We start from the raw sequence: 23,764 nt of genomic DNA, 5'->3' as shown, positions 1-23,764 counted from the left end.
ACAGTTATTGTGTACTGATTTCTTTGAAAATATTTCTTAGTCAACTTAACCTGTGGATTTATGTTTTACCATAGGTCTATGTTCCTTTCAGTTCTAAAATTCTGTTTTCGTTAGGAGCATACAAAATGCCACCTGCATTGTGGATTAAATATAATCTATGTGTTGGATCAGTAGTCCGGTAACCGAACTGCCATTTATAATGTTTCTGGGGGAAAATTATTCCAAATTCCAAGCACCCAAATTAAAAACAAACTTTTGGAATATAATGTATCATAAGCTGAGAATTACATATATTAAGTAAGTTGTTCATAGAATGATAAGTATTACTTGAAAACAGTTAAAAGCTATATTTGAACATTAAACTCTTTTACAGATGACTTAGATTAACCTAGAAAAATTAAAAAGTTCTAAAATTCAGTCTTCCTTTTTTGGGGGGAGGAATTGTATCATTTTCTTGTTCCCTAATTTGTATTCCTAACTAGAGAACGTGTTGTGAAAGAGTTGAAAAATGTTTGCATTCAAAGAGTGACAAGTCTTTTTTGGTTAATTTTGAAGGATTTTGCATTGTTTTTAGATACTTTGCTTTAAAAAAAATTCTAGACTTTTTACTGTATGACTCATATCCAAATACTGGCATGGTGTAGGTAAGCTTATAACATGTGCATGTATAGTGATTTAGCAAAGAAAATAAACTTTAGTATTTAGTCCTGAATATGTAAGAAATTTTTATCTGAGTAAAACAGATCTAGAACTTACATTTTTGTAAATATATTTTAATGTGATACATAGTAATATTATGTTTACTTATTGCAACATGGTTTCCATTTTATCTTTTAAAACCAATAAGGCAGAAGGCAGTCACTACTGTATTTTCTTTATCCTTCTAGAAATTAGAAATCTTTTAAGATTATTGTGATGCACAGTTCTTAAACTAAGTAGTATTAGGACATGACATACTGTTACATATTCTGCACATCACCGTGTAGATTAAAAATATAGCTTCATAATTACTGTTTGGCTTAGTTGACAATTTCTTGCATATTCACAGTTCTTAAAATAATGTGCAGTTAAATAGACGTTCAAAAGAAACTCCAAGGTGATTCTGCCCCTTCAAGTATAAAAAAATCTTGATTCTTTAAGGTACAATTGTTAATTTTTAGTAGGATAAATCTTTTTAAAATGAGCTGTTACTTTTCATTCTTTGTTCCAGCAGAGGAAATGGTCAAACCTGTTATCTAATTATATTTAAAATTTTATTTTTTAGGGTCAGTATGGAAATTACCAGCAGTGAAAAAAGTACTTACATTCCAGTAGCCAGTATCTATTAGCAGCCATATTGTCACCTCAGCACTGTGGACACCTCCCTGTGAAGAAAATATTTCATTCCATCTAGTTTTTGGAAAAATCTTGTGGATAAATGACTGTTTTTCATTAAGCAGTCTTTATGGGCTAGTTGTAAAAAGGCTATTGTATCAAAAAAACCCCAAACCAACCTCTGATTTCACATCTCTACTCTAGATGGCAACATTGGACAGAAAATACAACATAGCCAATTTGCAATGATTTTAGAACTGTGTTTCAAATGGCCTGTTACAGACTGAAAGGTGTGAACAGCTTTGTATGTTTATGAAGGTTAAGGGAATTTAATACTTTTCCACAGATTCTTTTGTAAGGGGAAGAGGGAAATGCACACTTTTTACAGCAGCAATATTTTGTATATTATGTTTATTTCATATGCAAGGCAGTATACTATGCTATGGGCATTATCAGAAACCCTCTGTTAATGTGGATCCGAGCATGGTAAATGCTTGATTGGGTTGGTCTCAAAATGGTGTAACATAAAGATAAAGGTGAGGGAGAAGACAAAGCACGCCATATGTCCACTGTTCAGATCTTGTGTAGGAAATTGGAATCCCTGTTATCTGTAAGATAATCAAGGGCAATGTGATGCTGTTTTGAGTAAAAAGAATACATTTTTTAAAAGCCGCCTTGTTTTGTGGAGAGAAATCTTTTTGTAAAGATCATTTATAATACAGTTTAAAATGTGAGGCAATAACAGAACTACTTTGGGTTGGATCTGAGAAATCTTTGGTAATAGCTTTGTGTAAATGAAATGTTAATCCCTTCCTAAGAGCAATAACAAAACAAACAAACAGACCAAAAGTATTAATTTTACCTGCTTTGAAATAAGCAGGGGGATACAATAAATGATATCAAGGAGAGTTTGATTTAGTAATTTTTTTTTAACCATTAGATGGATAATTGGTTTATAATTTAGCATAGGAGACTTTACCCATATCTAACTTTCTTAATTGGGAGAGTATCTTTAGAAAGGGGACATTTTTGTGTTTGTCTCATTTTCATATTGGTTAATATGAGACCAAGCAATGTTTAGGGAAACATTTAATGGTGAAAAATATAGATATACCTATATATCTATATAAGTATCTGGTTTTGTTGTGAAATGCATTAAAGCCTACAAATGTTGCATGTGACATAGCAGCAGCACCTTGTTCAATAGCATGGTACCTAGTAGTTATTTGGGAACTCCCTATCCCTAATAATTTCAGCTAAATTCAAGGATAATACTGAATTGTGTAGGAATCCATGCATTCCTGAGTTTTCAACAACAATTTTGCATTTATAGTTTGAAAACGTGATTAGCCGAAAGGTAAAACACCATTTTTATCAGTTGCCTATGCCTTGGAAGGGTATATTCTTTATTACTGAATTTGTCCTTTCCACTTCTAAGAACTCAGTGTATGTGATACCATAGCATTTGAATGAGATAAAACATACGGTGTATTCAAATGGAGGAATTTAAATTCATTTATTTCAAAAGGAAATTTTTTTCTTTTATTAAGTTGGTCAGTAGAAAATGCACATCAAGGTTTGAACAGATAAAGCATGAACAGCATTATTGTGATTGAAGTGCTTGTAGGTTCTGTGCCAATTTTCCACCACTGTGTACTTCATTGCTATTTAAAACTGTATCAACTCTAACGGAAGAATAAATTATTTGTGATTTTAATTTTCTCATTTGTTTCTTTAAATTAGATCTCTCTCACTCTGTTGTCTCGCCTAGAGACTTTGCTGTGGGTTTTTTATGTAAGTTGGTCCAGTAAAAGCAGAACTGTATTTGTATTCTAGGACTTTATCAAAATTCTCTTGCCATGCCCAAGTTAATTAGAATTAACTGTTCAGTAATCAGCATGTTGTGTAGGCTGTTTGTTACAAAATTCTTTCTCAGAAAATGAAGTCCATGAGGCTATAATCAAGATGACTGAATTAGATAAATGAGTCGAGGAGACAAAAATGTGCTGAACCCAACCTGGTGTAGATATGTTATCTCATTTGAAATAAGCTCAACTGACATTAAGAAATAATTTGTCTTGCCAACCCATCTTCTGTTGTCTTATTCTCCTTTTAATGGAAACTAAAATTGCAATTTTAATAAGCAGAATTTCCTCTAGGACTTCCTTCCTGGAGACTAGTGCATTTGCAAGGTTTAATTGTTTTATAACGGTCCTATTTCGTAAAAGTTTTTAATTGGTGGTGACAAAAATTACCTTATTCCTTTGATACCTTGTTAGAAGAATAACTTAAGCTATAGCTTCCTACCAAATTTGGTACTCCCATCTAGATTATACATTTTGAAAATGATATTTTTGTTTTATTTTTTAAAAGTTTATAACAGGCAAAAATTTCTGTCCTATAAAGACATGAAAGCAAAATAAATAGTATAGGCAAAACCATATTAGTAAAGACAGAAAGTGAATTATAGAGCAACAATTTGAAAATTAAGTACTAGATTCTTTGAGGGAAATTGTTTCTTATTTTATCATGTGGATTTATGGAAGCAGATTGAAGCCACTGAATCTTTTGGCAAACAAACTCTGCTATTGTCTATGTAGATCTGCTACAACTTCTGGAAATAAGTGTGCATAGCAGAGTGATATAATGGAAAACAGTAGACTAGGAATCAGGGACCTATCACACATTTCTTTTACTGAGGAAAACAACATTCAGATTTCTTCGTCTGTAAATGAGAGGGTGGGATGCAGTGAGCTCCCTGCTTTCAGAATGTTAGTCTTTTTCTTCTCTTATTGCTATTGCTAGGATTTCTAATACGGTAGATGGTATTGAATAATATTGGTGACCTGATAATCAATATAAAGTTATCTGTGTTTGTATTCTTGAAATACATACAATTCATTCTTCTCTAAGATCTGCTTGGGTCTGTTTTAAATAACAATTTAAATGATTGGATGGGAGAGAAAGTTGTGATTACTGTAATTGGTGATGTCCTTTTTCTTAAGATTAATGAATGCTTGCAATATTTGAAAAGTTTTTTTTTTTCTAAATTGAAAATACTTGGAAATTTTTCCATAGAGATTTATTGAAGAGTGTTTGTTGTTAAACTCAGGGAGATTATTTTGTGTTCTGCTAATTAAGAGTGCAATTATCCCTAAAACTGACTGAATGGTTCTATATTAATTTATTAATAATAATAGCTAGCGTTTATATAGTGCTTTAATTCAAAGCACTTTGCATATGTTATCTCTTCACAACAACTCTGTGATGAGAGGTAGATGCTATTATTAATGCCCATGTTACAGATAATGAACTGAATCCGAGTTAAGTAACTTGCCCAGAGTCACGCAGCTAGTAGTTAGTATAGGGGCAGGATCTGAACACAGATCTTAGACCAACAATGCATTCACTCTACCACTTTCTGATTTTCCAAGAAGACCTACGACATGGGAGTGGGTGGATGGGGGTGGGAGGTGTCTTTTTTGTATATGAACTCCTTTCACAACCTGGTGAAACCTATGTGAGCCCACTTCTTAGAATAGCATTTTAAATGCATAAAATGAAATACACAGGATTACAGAGTAAACCAATTATATCAAAAATATAGTTGTCAAAATAGTTTAAAACACAAGTTCATGGATCCCAAATTAAAAACCCCTACCCACAGTGCGGCGTAGAGGAATAGAAGTCAAGTAGCAGATAGAGATTTTATTTCTGGCTTGGACATTGACCTCTCCAGGTTTCAATTTTTTCACTTTTCAGATGAGGGCATTGGATCATGTGTAATCTCTCTTTTAAAAATAGATTTTTATTAATTTTTTTTGTTTTTACATAGCCTACATTTTCTTTTCCTCCTCTCCCTCAGAGTCAATCCTGTGTAACAAATAACTTAAAAAAATAAAGAGGAAGAACAGAAAAAACCAGCAAAAATAAACCAGCACACTAAAAAAATCTGATATCTGTGGCACGCAGTGTTTCACCCCCAAGGAGCCTTCCTTTTCCTCCCCCATTCTCCCCCACTTGCAAAGGAGAAAGGAGTGGGGTGGAAGGGTGGGATATATTTTTAAGTCTTTTATTTAAAGCCAAACTTGTTTTATATAATTAAGCATTCAGTTTCAATTGTTTTATAGCTCCCCCTCCCCACATTTATATTGCCATAGTCATGTGTATACTTAATTCACTTTGTATTAGTTCATGTAAATCTTTTTTATGCTTCTCTGTATTCATCATATTTGTTATTTCTTAGTACAATATTATTTCATTACATTTATGTATTATAGGTTGTTTAGCTATTCTACAAAAGATAGACACGTAATTTGTTTCTACTTTTTGCTTCCACAAAAGTGTTTGTTGGACCTTTTAATCAGTTACTTCCTTGTATATGCTTAGTAGTGGAAATTCTGGGTCAGAGAATGTGGACATTTTAGTTACTTTCTTGGTATAATTCCAAATTGTTTTCCAGAATGTTGTGTCAGTTTATAATTTCATCAATAATGTGCCTGTTACTTCACAGCTCCTTCAACATTGAGTGTTCCCATCTTTTGCTATCTTTGCCAGTTGTCTGGATGTAAGGTGAAGCCTCAGGGTTGTTTGATTTGCATTTCTCTAATTATTAGTGATTTGGTGCATTCAGATGATTGTTAATAGTTTGTAATTCTTTTGAGAACTGTTTGTAAATATCCCTTGACCTTTAAGCCTTTGGGAAATGATTTTTGGGGTATGTGTGTGTGTGTGTGTGTGTGTGTACACAAAAAATTGTGAGAGAAGTTTGATATCCTACATATGTAATTCATGTATACACATTTCACACACATGCAATGCATGTAATGTTACATATGTACACATGCATGTTACATACATAGGATATTAAATCTGATTCTGAAATTTCTAATATGTATATATAACAAATAAGTGTATACAAATATATGTATGTATATATGTATTTACATATACATATTTATTTAGAATATCAAACCATTCTGAGGATTGTTTGATATAAAAATTTTTTTCAGCTGGGAATTTTTAATCAAGCTTGTTGATTGACTAAAATTAGAAGGAAAATTCAGAGACAAATGCTCCATGGAAAAATCTTGCCTTCAGATTTTCATTAGAGGTTAATTTATTTACTATTGTGAATTCTAAACAAAGTTATTGTTTTCCAATTTAATAGTTTTCCTATCTTTTCTTACTTTACATCTCTTACCATTCTAGCTTTTTGGGTTTACACAGCAGTTACGTATTACTGTTTTCAGTATACCTTTCCATTGTTTTCCCTTTGTTTATGCTAAAAAACACTTGAAAGCAATGATTAACTTTTCCCTCTTATTGCTGCTGACACAATCCTTGTTGAATCTTGAAACATGAAAATTGGTTTGTCATTTGCAATAGAGAACCCTGGACTGTGGAAAATAAAGTTCATTACAATTGTCCTCACTTAAATATGTTATAGTCAAGAATAGCTGTTTTCAGTAGGCTTCAAAGTGGTCAGCAAACCAAGACCATTGTCTGTGCACAATAAGAGCAAACTGATCTGTTTTAAAACACAACTGTGTATATGTGTTTTGTTTGTATGGGAGCTCCAGTGGTAGCCAGGTCTAGTCCTGGTCAAGAATGAAATGGAACAGAATCATAAAATGGTCACCTTGGAATTCATCTAATCTAGTCTAGACCCTGGGGAGATAAGATAACTTGTCTAAAGTCACAGATGTAGGATCATGAACTGAGGCCCAAAGAAAAAACCTTGGCTTCTTGATTTCTCAGTCCAGGGGTTCTTGCTATTTAAAACACAGCTGTCTAAAATATTTCATGTGAAACTACCTTTAAGAACAAGAATCTTTAAAGGAGAAGGGAGTCTGCCACAATGGAAAGGTTTGGAATCAGAGGACCTGAATCTAATCCTGCCTCTCAGCACATATATGAGTTTGAACATGTGAGTTAATCTTTCTGAGCCTCAGTTTTCTTATTTGTAAAGTGAGGGAATTGGACTAAGATAGCTTTTAAGGTCCCTTCTAGTTAAATATGATTCTACGATCATATAAAAGACCAATGATTACAAAATGTCCTTGAAGGAGTATGTTAGTTGCAACCTAAGATTGAAGAGTATTCACATTAGTTGGGTTTCTTTGTCTTCATACTTTCATACCAGAGAGAGTGTGGTGAAATTTGGAAGCATATATTTTAATAGCCAAAACAGTTACCTGTGACGTGAGCAGATGAAGAACATGTAGGTGGTGAGCAGGTATGGTCAGCAGCACCACAATGCTGAAAGATGCTTTGGGATAGTAGCTATCCTTCTTCATGAACCACTGTATCCAATAGGGACAAATTTAGTAACTTCACAGGACTCCTGAGGTCAATTGGAGCAAAAGACTGTGTACAGTTTTCAAGCGTGCATCTTTTCTTCCCCTGTGAATACAGCTACTCCAGGGAAACATTTCTGTTACTGCTTGGTAGCTTAAGAGCAGAGAAGTGTGTGTTGTGACTTTCCCCTCCTCAGTACTAATATCCTTCTATCCATAGAAATCCTATTTCCTGTTCATTAATTTCAGTATTCCACTCTTCCCCAAGATCTTGCTTCACAGCAAGCTTTCATACTTCAAGCTCTACATGTTAGTGCTCAGTCCTCATTCCCACATAAACACAACCATTTTGAAAACATGAACTGATATTAATTACCCCCTTGGCACCAAAAGTCAGGATTTCCTGATGCGGCACACTAATGTAAAATGCATTAGTGGGAACGCTGGCTCCAAGGGGTTATACTCTCTAAATAAACACAGGAATGTTTTTCTTTATTCACGATTCTCAGGCTATTCTGAAAGACTAGCTCTCCACACCTCCAAAAAAGCATCTTGAGTTTTAATAAGTTATAAATGCATTTTTCTTGAGGAATTAAATTTCAAGCATGACAATCAATGGTATTATTAGAATATTGAAATCTACATGTGTTTTCCGATCATGCTATGGCTTTGAGCTACCATTCATGTCTTTGGAATAATAAATGAGTCTTGGAAGGTGATAATTTTGTATGTTTATTTTGTTAATGTGAATTTAGATTTCATTTTTAAACTTTAATACAGTTTCCTTTGAGGATAAAAACTGAATGAGAAGTCCAATCATTTGCTTTAAGCCTGGAGATTAGGTTTTTTTTTTTTTGTCAATTGTAACTTGTGTATGCAAAAGAGAAAAATATATATATATATATATATATATATATATATATATATATATATATATATAGCATTGCACAAAGGTCCATATAGCAGCTAGCCAAGATATTTATTGAACTTCCCTCCTTCTTAACTGAGATGGAAGCTGTCTGAAAGCTCCTTCAGCTTTATGCTTCTACACCTTAAAATTGTATTTTCTCTAACTTCTCTTTTAAAAGGAGCAGGTGGCTTCTCTGTGATGAGGCAGGCTTCTAATAGTTCCTCTTGCTTGTTTCAGGACCTTCCATCAATTATTCGTTCTCTCTCACTTTGCCCCATCATTTGATCTTTCTCTGTACCAACTTTTGACCTGATACTTAGATGTATGATCAGATCTACATAATCCTAAGAGGAAAAAGTCTTGGGATACCTCCACTACCCATTTTTTTCCCCTAAACTTGAAAAAAATGTCTTTCCTTGTTTGTCACCAGACATTGCTCAGATCCTTGAAATTTAGCCCCCTCCCATAACCATTCCGTTGGGTTTTTGTGATGCTGCTTCTTAGTTCTCCTACCTATCAGACCATTCCTTCTCAGTCTACTGAATTATCACCCATATCCCAACCTGTCTGTTGAAATAACCCTGGGCCCTCTTTGCTATTTCTCTGTTCTTTTGGTGACCTCACCAGCTCATTAGTTTAACTATTATCTCTCTGAAGATGCTTCTAAGATCCATTTCTTCAGCCCTTCTGTTTCCTGAGCTCTAGTCCCATGTCAGCCAAATAACATTCTTATTAAGGATCTGTTAAATGCCAGTGTGCCAAATACCTATTGGACACTTCAAAATTGGTGTTCTGTAGGCACCACAAAGTCACCATTATTCATCATTGTCCTTCAAATCCATCCTCCTGAACTTTCCAATTTCTGTTGAGGGTACTGCCATCTTTGTGGTCATCCAGGCTCAAAACCTTGGGATCACCACCTTCCTAACTCTTCCAAATAATTTCCCATATGTTAACTATACTGCTGCATTTCTAGCATCTGACCCTTGCTTTGAAAACTCTGCCTCACATCTCTCTAATCTATCTTCCATACAGCTGCTCAAAGGGTATTCCTAAAGCACAGGTCTATGATCATGTCACTCTTCTGCCAATAAAGTCTAGTAACTTTTCATTAGACAGCTAGGTGGTGCAGTGGATAAAATGCCAGACCTGGAGCCAGAAAGCCCTGAGTTCAAATCCAGTGTGACCCTGGGCAAGGAATTTAACCTTTGCCTCGGTTTCCTCAACTGTAAAATGGGGTAAAAGAGGACTTTCCTCCCAGGGTGGTTGTGAGGATCCAATGAGTTCATATTTCTGAAACACTTAGCATAGCTCCTGGTGCACAGTAGATGCCTAATAAATGCTTGTGCTCTCTTTTCCCCTTCCCTATTCTAGAATCAAATGTAAACTCTGGAACTTTAATGCCCTTTATAACTTACCTTTATAACCTCATAACCAACCTTTGCAGGCTTATTTTTACATTACTAAACAACCCTTCATGCACTTTTCCATCTAGCCAAACTGGCCTTCTTGCTACTCCTCATGCAGCATTACATCTCCATGTCTCCATTTCTTTGCTAGGCTGACCATTATGCCTGGAATGCGTTCCCTCATCATTTCTACTTTGTAGAGTCCTAGTTTCCTCCAGAGCTCAAGTCATGTTACCTCTTAGATGAATCCTTTTCTGATTTCCCCATTTCCCAGCTGCCAGTTTCCTCCTCTCAATTACATTTTCTTTATTTTGGATATGTTTGTTATATGTCTTCCTCAATAAAATGTAAGTTCCTTGAGGTTGGGGACAGTTTCATATTTGTCTTGAACTAGCCAAAGTCTAGCATTATGTCTGGCTGACACAGTATATGCCTATTAATAAATATTTGTTGATTAATTTGACCTGCTCTCCAAAAAACTGACTAGCATTAAAATTCTATTACAAACCATTGTACTAGTACTTAATAATTTGGGGTAATCTATCTTGAGTGCTGCTATATTAACTCACTTTTATATAAAAATAACTGACATCCATATAGTATTTTGTGCAGCTCACAAATCTTATGTAATTATCTTATTTGAGCTTCACAACAGCCCTGTCAAAGAAAGTGAGGTCAGTATTTCCCTCAGCTTTACAGATGAAGAATATACGATGAGCTATATAAGACTAGGCATCTTCTAGCTTCAAGTTGAGGTCTTCTGAAAACTCCAGTTCTAGTGTTCTTTGCACCATAGCATGATGGTTTACCAGTTCACAGAACTGAAGATTGGAAAGGGAACTCATAGGTCCCATATTCCTAAATGAGACTCCTTTCTACAGCAGTCTTGACAAGTAGTCGCTAAGACTTTGCTTGAAGATCTCTAGTCATGGGGAAGGAACTGACTATACTGAGGCAGCTCATGCTTTTGAACAACTTGTTTAGGAAATGTTTTAATTCTTTTGAGTGAAAATTTATCACGCTACTTTCAGTCATTGCTATCTGCTGTTTCCTTTTGGGCCAGGTACAACAGGTCAGATTCTCTTCTATATGCCAGTTCTTCAAATATTCGCCGTTACTTGACAAATGTTGGTCAGCCTTTATAGATGTGATGACAAGTTATTGCCATATCTTTCGTGTGTACTAATGTTATTTATACATTTTAAATAGTTATTTTTAGTTTTCAATATTCATTTCCATAAGGTTTTGAGTTTTAAATTTTCTCTCCCTCCCTCCGCTCCCCCCATCCCCAAGATGGCATGCAATGTGATCTAGGCTCTACTTAATTCATGTTAAACATATTTTCACGTGAGTCATGTAAAGAAGAATTAGAACTAATGGGAGGAACCATGAAAAAGAAGTAACAAAGCAACAGAAGAAAAGGAGAGCAAATAGTACGCTTCCATCTGCATTCAGACTCCAAAGTCCTTTCTCTGGATGTAGATGGCATTTTCCATCATGAGTCTTTTGGCCTTGTCTTAGGTCCTTGCATTGCTAAGAGCTAAGTCTATCATAAAGTCAGTCATCGCCCAGTGTGGCTGTTACTGTGTACAGTGTTCTGGTTCTGCTCATTTCACTCAGCCTCAGTTCAAGTCTTTCCAGGTTTTTCTGAAGTCCACTTGCACAATAGTATTCCTTTACATTCATATACCACAGCTTGTTCAGCCATTCTCTAATTGATGGGCATCCTCTCAATGTCCAATTCTTTGCCATCACAAAAAGAGCTGCCATAAGTATTTTTGTACATTTGGGTCCTTTTCCCATTTTTATGATCTCTTTGGGATACAGACCTAGAAGTGGTATTGCTGGATCAAAGGGTATGCGCAGTTTTATAACCCTTTGGGTAAGTTCCAAAGTGTTCTCCAGAATGATTGGATCAGTTTACAACTCCACCAGCAATGCATTAGTGTTCCAATTTTCCCACATATCCAGCATTTATCATGTTGGCCAATCTGATAGGTATGATGGGGTACCTCAGAGTTGTTTTGATTTGCATTTCTCTAATCATTTATACTTTTAGTAGTTACTTTTGAGATAGATACTATAATGCCTTTTAGTCTTAATTCTGTGTCCTCTGAAAAGTTTTGACCACAGGCATCTGGAGCCTAGCTAGTACAATATTTCTGTTCAGGGTTAGATGGTTGGGAGGGAAGAGGTAAGAATGGGAAGGACTGGCAGAAAGTGTCCTCAGATTTCAAAAACTCTTTGAGGATAGGGCCCATGTCTTCTCCATCTTTTGTATTCTCAATAGCAACTAGCACAGTGCCTTACACATATTTGTCCCTCTATAAATTTTCACCAAAAGAATGGTTTAAAAAAAATCTGATAGGTTCTAATTTAGTTTTATGGTTGTCTTGATATAAGTGCTTAATAAATGTTTGTTGGTTGATTGCTGATTTTGTATAAAGTTCAGTGACTCTGACCAACCACATAGGTTTTTATCTGTAGGACCAGGTCAGCAGTGTAAAGATGATACTCAAAGAGTGTTTCAGGGAGACTACGTTTGGATGAAAGGGTTTTTCGGAAGAAAAAACAAACACCAACTTTGATAACTTCTAAGTCAGGCCTCACTTTAGGTCATTCCAGTGGTTTGAGTTGGAAATGCAGCACTTATGTCATCTAACAGTTAACCAAAGGATGCTTACTTAGCCACAGCATGGAAAGGGTATTCAGCAAGGATACAGCATTGATTTAGTGGGGCATAGTGCTCCTGTTTCTATATTGACCATTTTGGTATCAGGTCAGAAACCTTAGCGGGGAGTTCCAATTCTTCTAGGCTCTTCTAGCTTTTCTACTTAGACCAGCCTGAACAAATTAAGTATCAAGGATGTTTGATGCCTTTTAAGGAAAAACCACCAGCCTGCCTAGGGGAAAGCATTATACTATTGCTCCAACCTCAACAGTTGTATTCAAGTTTCTTTTTAAGACTCAGGCATGCCAAGATGGAGGTTGAATGGACATCGAACCAACTTTGCTTAGCACCATCTTGAATGAGAAATGATCTTGGGCAAAGTGCCACAATATTATGAACTTCCATTCAGTTGTTGGACAACAATTCAAAGGAAATATTTCTAGTCTTGAGTTCTCTCCAGGAAAATGTAAGAAGCTCCAGACCAGAGATTCTGGTATTTCCTCCCTATCAATGACTTTTGGAAGTCTTGAAGACACACCAGAATTCATGGAGATTGAATTAGGAAGATTCTGGAGTGGTGATTTCATATAATACAAATGTTATTTGCAGGCCTAGCAGTGCCAGGTCTCAAACTACACCAGAAAGCAGTTATCATTAAGATTCTTTGATACTGGTTAAAAATAGAAAAGTCCTTAAGTCAAACAGATTAGGTATACAATAAAAGCAAGGGTACAGAATATGTACACAGTGTTTGATAAATCCCAAGAACCCCAGCTATTTAACAAGAACTACTGGGAAAATGGGAAAGCAATCTAGCGGAAATTAAAGTTAGGCCTACATCTCACACCATATACCCCAGTAAAATCTACGTGGACATAAAGATTCGCAACATAAATTAGAGGAGCAGGGGTGCAACCATGGATAGGGGAGGCACTCGACCAAAAAAGCAATAGAGAAAATCGCAGGACCAATTATGGTAGTTTTGATTACATAAAACTGAAAATGTTTTCAATTAGAATCTATTCAGATAGCTGAAGGGAGGCAGTTTGGGGAGAAAAGATCTTTGGGGGAAATTCCTCCGACAAAAGTCTGATATCTAGGTCATATAGAGAAATGATTCTAATATATGAGAACAAGAGCCATTCCCCAACGGACAAATGGTTAAAGGCTATAAATGGGCTTTCTTCAGGGGAAGAAATTTAAACTTTCAACAACTATATAAAAATATTTCAGCTGAGTACTAATAAGAGAAATATAAATTAAAATAATTTTAAAGCTTCAATCTCACCTTTCAGATTGACAAAGGTGACAAAAGTGGAAAATAACAATTATTGGAGGGGCTATAGAAGGATATGCACACTAATGCACTATTGGTGAAACTGGGAATTAGTCCAAAATAATTTGGCACTATACTCCCAAAGTCATTAAGCCCTTTGGTCCAATGATACCACTATGAAGCCTACGCTCTAAAGAGCTTAAAAAAAAAAAGATGGAAAGAACTCATATGTACAAAAACATTTATAGCAGTACTTTCTGTTGTAGTAAAGAACTGGAAACTAAGAAAATGTCCATCAACTGGGTAATGGTTGAACAAATACGGCCTATGGATATAATGGAAGATTATTTCACTCTGAGAAATCACCAGAAGGCATGGATTCAGAAAAACCTGAGAAGACCTGTGTGAACTTATGCAAAGGAAAGTGAGAAGAGAATTTGTACAATTATTACAATAGTTATAAATAATTACACAGTATGACTATATAAAGAACAACTATGAAAGACGAGACTTGATAAATGCATTGACCAACTATGCTTCCATGAGACTAATGAAACAAGGTATTTGCCACCTGACAAAGGAGTGATGGATCAGATCTATAGTATGAAGCATTTATGATTGGACATGGCCAATGTATGGAGTTGTTTTCATTGAATATGCTTATTTGTTACATAGCATGTTTGTTTTGTAATTGGGGAGGGGTGTTGGATGAAAGGAGGCTAGTGCTAATAGTGCCCCCCAAAATAAATAAATGTAAAGAAAGGAGCGTTGTTAAAGCATTTTTAAAAATACACAGAGGAGAACAGAAGGAAATTCAGAAGGAGACACAGACAAGCATGATAGCTTTGAATCAGCTTTCAGGTTTATTATATACTTAACTACATAATAGATATCTAATTTGTGATTTCACATATAATCCTCTTTTTGTTCTTGTATGTGGGAGTATTCATGTTTGTTGGCGTTTGGGAAGTCCAGAATAACAACCATAAAAATTACTAAAGCACCACAAAGAAGACTACCTGCAGCTCCAGACTCATCATACCTATTAACCTAGTGATTTATTTGTTAGGACTGTATCGCAATAATCATTTTAAAAAATTCTCTATCTGAAAAAAAAATATTCATAGCTTCCCTGTAATGGTGGAAAATTGGAAATGGCCTTTATGTCTGAATACTGAGGATTGGTTGAAAAATTGTGGTTTTAATATAATAATAGTAGTTCACATTTATAGACCTCTTTAATGTTTGCACATGTTATCTCATTTGATCTTCACAACAACCCTATTTTATAACTGAAGCTGAGAAAGGTTAAATAGACTTACTTGGGTGGGGGAAGGGGGTCACACAACCAGGAAGTGTTTGAGGTAGGAATTGAGCTCAGGAGTTCCTGACTCTGAGTTTAGCTCTCTATCCACTACTTCCATCAATATTACAGATATGAAGCAAAGAAATATAAGAATACTTAAAGAGATAGAGATAGCAAAATCTTGAGAACCAGATTGTGTATTCATTGAAAATAAGAAAGAGATGAGAAAAACAGAGCTAGAGATACTAGATTTTAGATGGACTCAGAAGAGGACCCAAAACAAAGATTGTTCTCTACTTATTTGTCATTTTTAAAATTTATTTTCGGGGGGCAGAGCCAAGTTGGCGGCTGGAAAGCAGGGACTAGCGTGAGCTCCCTGCCGGGTCCCTCCAAAAACCTATAAAAAATGGCTCTGAACCAATTCTAGAACTGCAGAACCCACAAAACAGCAGAGGGAAGCAGGGCTCCAGCCCAGGACAGCCTGGATGGTCTCTGGGTGAGGTCTATCGCACATGGAGCTGGGAGCTGGGAGCAGAGCAGAGCAGAACCCAGCGTGAGCGGTGCGGACCAACCAGACCAGGAGCCCGGCGGAGGGGGCCCTAGCGCCCTGAATCAGTGAGCTGCAGCAGTTACCAGACTTCTCAACCCACAAACACCAAAGACAGCGGAGAAGGTTCGTGGGAAAAGCTGCTGGAGTGGAAGGAGCTCTCGGTTCGGCCACTGCCCCACAGGCAGCGGAGGTGGGGCGGCTACAGCTGCTGTTGCTTCCGGCCCCAGGCCCACCTGGTGGCAGGAATTAAGTGGCGGATCAGAGCAGGAGTGCACAGCCTGCTGAAGATCTAAGCCCAGTCCGGGTTGGGGGTTCTTGGGGAGGGAGGAGTGCTGGTGTGGCAGAGCTGGCGCATCCACCCCAAACATGGAATATAGAACTCTTTAGTCTACAAGCAGTTGTACCTCACTGAAAAACTCAAGGGTCAAGTTAGTTGGTTGGGAATATGGCCAGGCAGCGAAAACACACCCAGATTCGGTCTCAGACTTTGGATTCTTTCTTTGGTGACAAAGAAGACCAAAACATACAGCCTAAAGAAGTCAACAAAGTGCAAGAGCCTACACCAAAAGCCTCCAAGAAAAACATGAACTGGTCCCAGATCTATGGAAGAGCTCAAAAAGGAGTTGGAAAAGCAAGTTAGAGAAGTAGAGGAAAAATTGGGAAGAGAAATGAGAAGGATGCGAGAAAACCATGAAAAACAAGTCAATGACTTGCTAAAGGAGACCCAAAAATATACTGAAAAATACACTGAAGAAAACAACACCTTAAAAATAGACTAACTCAAATGGCAAAAGAGCTTCAAAAAGCCAATGAGGAGAAGAATGCCTTGAAAGGCAGAATTAGCCAAATGGAAAAGGAGGTCCAAAAGACCACTGAAGAAAATACTACCTTAAAAATTAGATTGGAGCAAGTGGAAGCTAGTGATTTTATGAGAAATCAAGATATTATAAAACAGAACCAAAGGAATGAAAAAATGGAAGACAATGTGAAATAACTCCTTGGAAAAACCACTGACCTGGAAAATAGATCCAGGAGAGATAATTTAAAAATTATTGGACTACCTGAAAGCCATGATCAAAAAAAGAGCCTAGATATCATCTTTCAAGAAATTATCAAGGAGAACTGCCCTGATATTCTAGAGCCGCAGGGCAAAATAGAAATTGAAAGAATCCACTGATCGCCTCCTCAAATAGATCCCAAAAAGAAATCTCCTAGGAATATTGTTGCCAAATTCCAGAGCTCCCAGATCAAGGAGAAAATATTGCAAGTAGCCAGAAAGAAACAATTTGAGTACTGTGGAAACATAATCAGAATAACCCAAGATCTGGCAGCTTCTACATTAAGAGATCGAAGGGCTTGGAACATGATATTCCGGAGGTCAATGGAGCTAGGATTAAAACCAAGAATCCCCTACCCAGCAAAACTGAGTATAATGCTCCAAGGCAAAATATGGATTTTCAATAAAATAGAGGACTTTCAAGGTTTCTCAGTGAAAAGACCAGAGCTGAATAGAAAATTTGACTTTCAAACACAAGAATCAAGAGAAGCATGAAAAGGTAAACAAGAAAGAGAAATCATAAGGGACTTACTAAAGTTGAACTGCTTTGTTTACTTTCCTACATAGAAAGATGATGTGTATGATTCATGAGACCTTAATATCATAGTAGCTGAAAGAAATATGCATATATATATGTTTATGTATATATATATAAGTGAATGTGCATATATGTATATATGTGTGTGTGTGTGTGTATATATATATGAGAGAGAGAGTGGACACGGTGAGTTGAAGATGAAGGGAAGATATCTAAAAGAAATAAAATCAAATTAAGGGATGAGAGAGGAATATATTGAGAGAGGGAGATAGGGAGAGATAGAATGGGGTGGATTATCTCGCATAAAGGTGGCAAAAGGAAGCAGTTCTGTAGGAGGAGGGGAGAGGGCAGGTGAGGGGGGAATGAGTGAATCTTGCTCTCATCAAATTTGGCCTGAGGAGGGAATACCATACATGCTCAATTGGGTATCTTACCCCACAGGAAAGAAGAGGGAAGAAGATAAAAAAAGCAGGGGATGATGGAGGGGAGGGCAGATGGGGGTGGAGGTAATCAAAAACAAACACTCGGGAAAGGGGACAGGGTCAAGGGAGAAAATTCAATAAAGGGGGATGGGTTGGGAAGGAGCAAAAGATAGTCTTTCACAACATGAGTATTGTGGAAGGGTTATACGTAATGATACACATGTGGCCTATTTGAATTGCTTGACTTTTTAGGGAGGGTGGGTGGGAAGGGAAGAGGGGAGAGAATTTGGAACTCAAAGTTTTAAAAACATGTTCAAAAACAAAAAAAAACGTTTTTGCATGCAACTAGCAAATAAGATACACAGGCAATGGGGCGTAGAAATTTATCTTGCCCTACAAGAAAGGAAGGGAAAAGGGGATGGGAGGGGAGTGGGGTGACAGAAGGGAGGGCTGAATGGGGAACAGGGCAACCAGAATATGTCATCTTGGAGTGGGGGGGAGGGTAGAAATGGGGAGAAAATTTGTGATTCAAACTCTTGTGAAAATCAATGCTGAAAACTAAATATGTTAAATAAATTTAAAAAAAATAAAAGAGATTTCATAAAAAAAATTATTTTCCCCCTTTGTCCATAGATCTAGAATTGGAAGAGAGCTTAGAGTCCATCTTGCTCAATCTCCTCATTTTGCCATTGGGGAAACTGAGGCTCCAACCCTACCTAATATGTATTCTTAAGCTTTTATAAATTCAGTTTGAGACACTGAAAAAAACGAAATTTTCCTTCTCTGCAAATAGTTTTGAATTATTACATACCTTTGACCTTTTTATAGCTTTAAATTTTGTAAACTTTTTTACTCTTTAGCTCAGCACAGTTGTTCTGTTCCAGTAGAAGAGGTTTTGGCAGCTAGGTGTTGCAGAGGATAGAGTGCCAGGCCTGCAATCAGGTCAAATCTGACTTCAAACACTTAACTAACTATGTGACCTTGGGCAAGTCACTTACTTTATTTGTCTCTGTTTCCTCATCTGTAAAATGAACTGGAGAAGGAAGTGGCAAACCACTCCAGTATCTTGGCCAAGAAAACCCCAAATGGGGTCATGAAGAGTCAGACATGACTGAAAATGACTGAACACCAACAACAGGTATTATTAATCCCATTTTGCAAAGGAGGAAACTGAGTCTCATGTTGAGTGACTTGACAGTGGTCATGCAGCTGCTGAGGACGTCAGGAAGGATTGAAAGCTATGTTTCTTCTGACTCCCAATCTAGCATTTTTTCCCTTTCTTCTGTGCCACACCTCCTTTCATATTTCCAGTTAAGCACAGAGATAATTTCCAAGCCTAGTGATTCTCACGGATATTCTTTGGAAAGGCTCTTTGTATTGAGACTCCTGATCTCTTTTCCTCTGTAACTTTTTTTTTCCCCCAAGCATTTTTATACATAGCTTTAAAACAAAATATAGTTTCTTCTCGAAATACTTGGTGTTAAATTTTTACATTGATTTTTGATTTTAGTATCCACACTTCTAATGTCTCTTACTTTTTATCCAATTTGTTCTTTATTTTGTACAAAAATTTCATAGTCAAATCACTGACCTAACAGAAACCTAACCTCAGCTCTCTGATACATCAGAGGAAATATGATGGCAGTCTTGGTCTTGTTCTTCTTGAATTCCCATTCACTCATAAGCAAAGTCTGCCTGCCCCTTTAAATTCTCTGCCAGGGTCACCATCAGGGGAAATGGATACTGAAGCTCTTAAAATGTCTCCTCTTGCATGCAGTTTTCAGAATTCTCTCTATGTCATGCAGGTCTGAAAGGTTAAAAATAACTGTGCCTCCAGAGACTTCTCCTTGGGCTGTATCTTCCTTGGGATCCTATAAGCTTTTTCCACCCAAACTGGGTCATCATCCTTGCCTAATTTTAAAATCTCCAGGATCCAATGCTCTACACAAATCAATGAGATCTTTCCCACTAGATAATCCCAGCAGCCACACATTATATTCTCTGGCCTGATTCTGCATGAGTTTGATTTTATATACTCTATTGTAATAATTTATTAACTTGATAAAATCTGCTGACTCCTCCTGGAAAATATTCTGTTTTTAGTTTATATTTGCTTCAGCTTTCTTTCAGCAGCCTTTATTATTATGGGTATTTACATGAGAATAGGGTCTTTGTTTTTTTAGAGTTCATCTGTGCCTGCTGTTTATTGTCCCCCCCGAAGTCATAGCCCTCTGTTTGTGACATACTTAGCACTTATATAGAGCCCTTCATCTTCAGATCACTAGACAAACTCTGAATAATTAATCTTTATGTCCTTTTTGTGAGCCAGTTAGATGAATAGAATTAGTCCCATTTTACAGGCAGAGTAACTGAGAAAATTAGAATTAATAGGCGGTAATATTATTAGTTCAAGGGTGCCATGGTCAGAATCAGTGGCTCTTTCTTCTTTGATAAGTCAAGCCCCTTTCATGTATCTTAATGGGTTACTACTAAGTAGTGGGAATGGGAACATGTTTACAGAGTTATTGTGATAGAAGAATGCAGTTTCTGTGTAAAAGGTGGTAAGTTTCCAAAATAATCCCTTTTTCCTTTTTCCTTTCCCCAGCAGTGGGAGTTGCTGGTTAATTGGTGCAGAAAAACTAGAAAATGCCATTATGCTGAAATTGTTTTGCAAAGACTTAGGCCCAAGGTTTGGTTCTGATCTATAATTAATCTTTAACCATTTCTACACATACAATTGGATCAACCATTTGCAGGTCAACAGCTGGGCAACTTGCTAGAGAAGTGGATCCATTTCACAGCCATTCCATCCTTTTCAATAACCAGATTAACTAGATAGCTTCTGATTATTTTCATCGTTAGGCCTGGATAGCATAAAGGATTTGGTTACTGATTTTTTGTTTAGGAATCAATTGTTATGGTGGTTGAAAATAATCCAGCAGTTCCTAACAGTAAATTCTTAACAGTAAATCCAATTTTGCCCCGAAAAGGCACAGCTGTAGTATACTTGGAGATCAGCCTGTCTATCAATTAATAAATGTTTTTAAGTGCCCACTATGAACAAAGCTTTGTGTTACATATAAAACACCTTGGTCTCTGTTCTGATTTATCTTGCAAGTATTTGGGATACAAATTATAGAATCTGGAGTTCAAGGCACTAGTTGCATTCTGGACCTGATTTAATTTCCTGATGATTTCTTAAATGGCTATAAAGCTTAGAAGGATAATCAGGAACATTTAATAGAACCACAGATATTGTAGATGGAAAAGACCAGTGAAGGGAGATTAGTACCTTCTCTGATTTGGATTCCATTAACATTCCCCTGGCCCTTTCTGCTTTCAACAGCATCAGGAGCCTTGACAGTCTGGAGATGGTTTTTTGACGTAGTCACATTATAGTCCCTAAAGGGGCTTGGGCTTGGAAGGATTGTTGGGTCTCACAGTAAGCCTGATGGAAGAAAAAAATGAAATGAAACAAAGCTGGAAATGGTTCTTTTATTGAGAGCTTACCTCAAACAAATCCAGGATCTTGGTTCTTCTGAATGTTACAGCTTTTGCCACTTCAGTTCGATAGAGTCTTCCAAACCCGTAAATTCCAATTTTCAGAAAGATCAGACTGGTCTTAGGAAGAGATCAGGGTTAGTGAATGGGAGCTCCGTTTGAGTGTCATCTGTAAAAGGAAAAAAAAAATACATGATGGGATACAAATATGGTGAGAGGATGTCATCTCCTATCTACCCAAGGATTAATTCTGCTGCTTTTTACTTGCCTTTAGGAGTCTGGAAATAATGTGCCTGTTGGCTATTTGTGTTAGAACAGATGTAAAAACAATCAATCTGGCTGAATGTACTTGGCCTCTTTTGGCTAATGTGAAATTTAAAAATATTTTCCTGAAATACAGAAATCACTAAAAAAAAAAGTCCAGTCCTCTAAATTACACCAGTAGTATGCCAAACTGTTGTCAGTCATGAAATACCATATTTACTCATATTTCTCCTCATGTAGTCTTCTAGTCCTTCCTTAGTCAGATAGTTTAATAAGAGGTTTCTTTCTCTTACATAATCTCTAATTTTCAGACCCCTTTTCCCTTTTGTACTGTCTACCTGGAATGACTACTGTGGTTGCAGCAGTATATAAGACTTTTTCTAAAGGTTTGGTGAGAGCAGTTGAGGCATGAAGAAAACTTCAGTTCTTCTTACCAGCTATCAGACTCACTCTTAGAGGTCAAATTACGCTGCGAATTCAGTATCTTGTATTCCCTGTGTATACCCTGTCAGTTGTGGCAGGTAGAGTCTACTGTCATTTTAATGTTAAACACTAGCTTAAAATAAGAGAAGGAATAAGGTATTAAAGACAAGATTTTGATGTTGTTCAGTTGTGTCCTAATCTCAACCCCATTTGGGGTTTTCTTGGCAAACCACTGGAGTTTGCCATTAATTAAATGGTTTACCATTTCCTTCTCCAGCTCGTTTTACAGATGAGAAAACTGAGGCAGGCAAGGCTAAGTGACTTACCCAGGGTCACACAGAGAATAAGTATTTGAGTCCAGATTTGAACTCAGGATGATGAGTCTTCCTGAATTCCAAGCCCAGTCCTCTATTCACTATGCCACCTAGCTACCAATGTCAAGATACTATAGTCTACCAGCTTTTATATTTTGAGCCAGTCAGGGAAAATATTCCTTGAATGAATGCAAAAAGTAAGGAGCAATAATACAATCTCACACCAGGCAGCTGGGTGTCCTAGTGGATAGAGCACTGGAACTCTAGTCAGGAAGACCTGAGTTCAAATCCAGCCTCAGAAGCTTACTAGTTGTTGAAGTAGTCACTTAGTCTCTGCCTCAGTTTCCTGTGCTGTAAAATTAGGATAATAATAGTACCTTCCTTTTAGGGTTATTGTGAGGGTCAGATGTAATACTACTTTTGAAAGTATCTGGCATACAGTAGTAGGCCCTTAAAAATGCTCATTCCGTTCTCCTGCTCCCATTTGATCTCACTAGCCCTGGCTCTCCCCAGTTCTGTCCTTGTCTTTCTCTTCTGTTTTCCTGTCTGCGTCTCTCTCTTTCTTCATCTCTGTCTGTCTGCTCCTCTTTCTCAAGAGAATAAAGAGTTGTCGACCTAAGAAAGTATCTGCTTCAAGATTTGGAATGAACTCTTCAAATTTGCAGTTGATACGACATTAAAGTTACATCTGAAATGGCTTCCTGAAGCTTTCCCATTTTGAAAGCTTTATGGACCAAAGGATAGGTTCATCTCTGCTTTTCCAGCAAGTACAATACAGTATCCACACTCCTTCTAGTCCTTATTAGAAAACGATAAAACCCAGATGTGGGAAAACTAACATTTGGATTTTCAATATTGCAGAGTTGCTGTTTCAAAGGAATAAAGTCATTCCAGTGGAATAGAGTGCACTATATCCATACTTCCCCTTCTGTTTCTTATAATGCACCTTTTTGCATAGGTTTGTATGGATTCTTAATTGACTAGAGTAAGGCTCTTATTAAACACCAAATTAATAAGACATTCACATATTGTGTCTTTGGCATTGAAACATTGTTAAATCAATTCTGTTCAGTGAGCATTTATTAAGCACCTATTGTGTGAAAGACCCTGGGAATTTTTTTTGAAGGGGGGGGGATGATTCAGGTGATTTCATCAGTGGAGGAAATTCCTCCATGAATATTAGCAACTCAGTTGTAATTTATAGTCATAGAGAGTTACGGGAGGGCATAGATTAAATGACTTGCTCATGGTCACTGATTGGTTGGTTGTTGCCCTTCATTCTCGAAGAGGAACAAGATGGCATCACAGTGCCTAGGGTCAAGTTTCAGCGTGTCTGACTTAGTGGTTGATCAGACCAATACGAGCTCAGAATGCAAAAACAGTCCGTGTGAACATTTGGAGTGGATTCTCTAAACTTGGGCATCCTGTGTTTCCTTTGAGCTGTTTCAATTCTGCTTCGCTCATAGAGCACAGCACCTTCTCTGATGTGGGCACGCCATGCTGAGTGGTC

General features: G+C 36.9%; 1 protein-coding gene across 4 annotated transcripts in view; it reads left to right on the top strand.

Moving 5' to 3' along the window:
- Window positions 1-3,031, top strand: part of SS18 (SS18 subunit of BAF chromatin remodeling complex) — an 89,508-nt gene extending 86,477 nt beyond the window's left edge. For 3 of the 4 annotated variants that reach the window (XM_036757272.1, XM_036757279.1, XM_036757297.1), the window contains one exon: window positions 1,265-3,031. In XM_036757272.1, coding sequence (XP_036613167.1) covers window positions 1,265-1,291 — 27 coding nt within the window. In that variant the 3' untranslated portion in view covers window positions 1,292-3,031. The remainder of the gene's footprint in view (window positions 1-1,264) is intronic. The other variant, XM_036757287.1, reaches the window with a different exon arrangement.
- The last annotated feature ends 20,733 nt before the right edge of the window (window positions 3,032-23,764 follow it).

The sequence above is a fragment of the Trichosurus vulpecula genome, chromosome 1 (assembly GCF_011100635.1).
Source record: "Trichosurus vulpecula isolate mTriVul1 chromosome 1, mTriVul1.pri, whole genome shotgun sequence".
Taxonomy (NCBI): domain Eukaryota; kingdom Metazoa; phylum Chordata; class Mammalia; order Diprotodontia; family Phalangeridae; genus Trichosurus; species Trichosurus vulpecula.
Note: the sequence above shows the minus strand (reverse complement) of the source record. Positions and strands in the feature narration are given on the sequence as shown.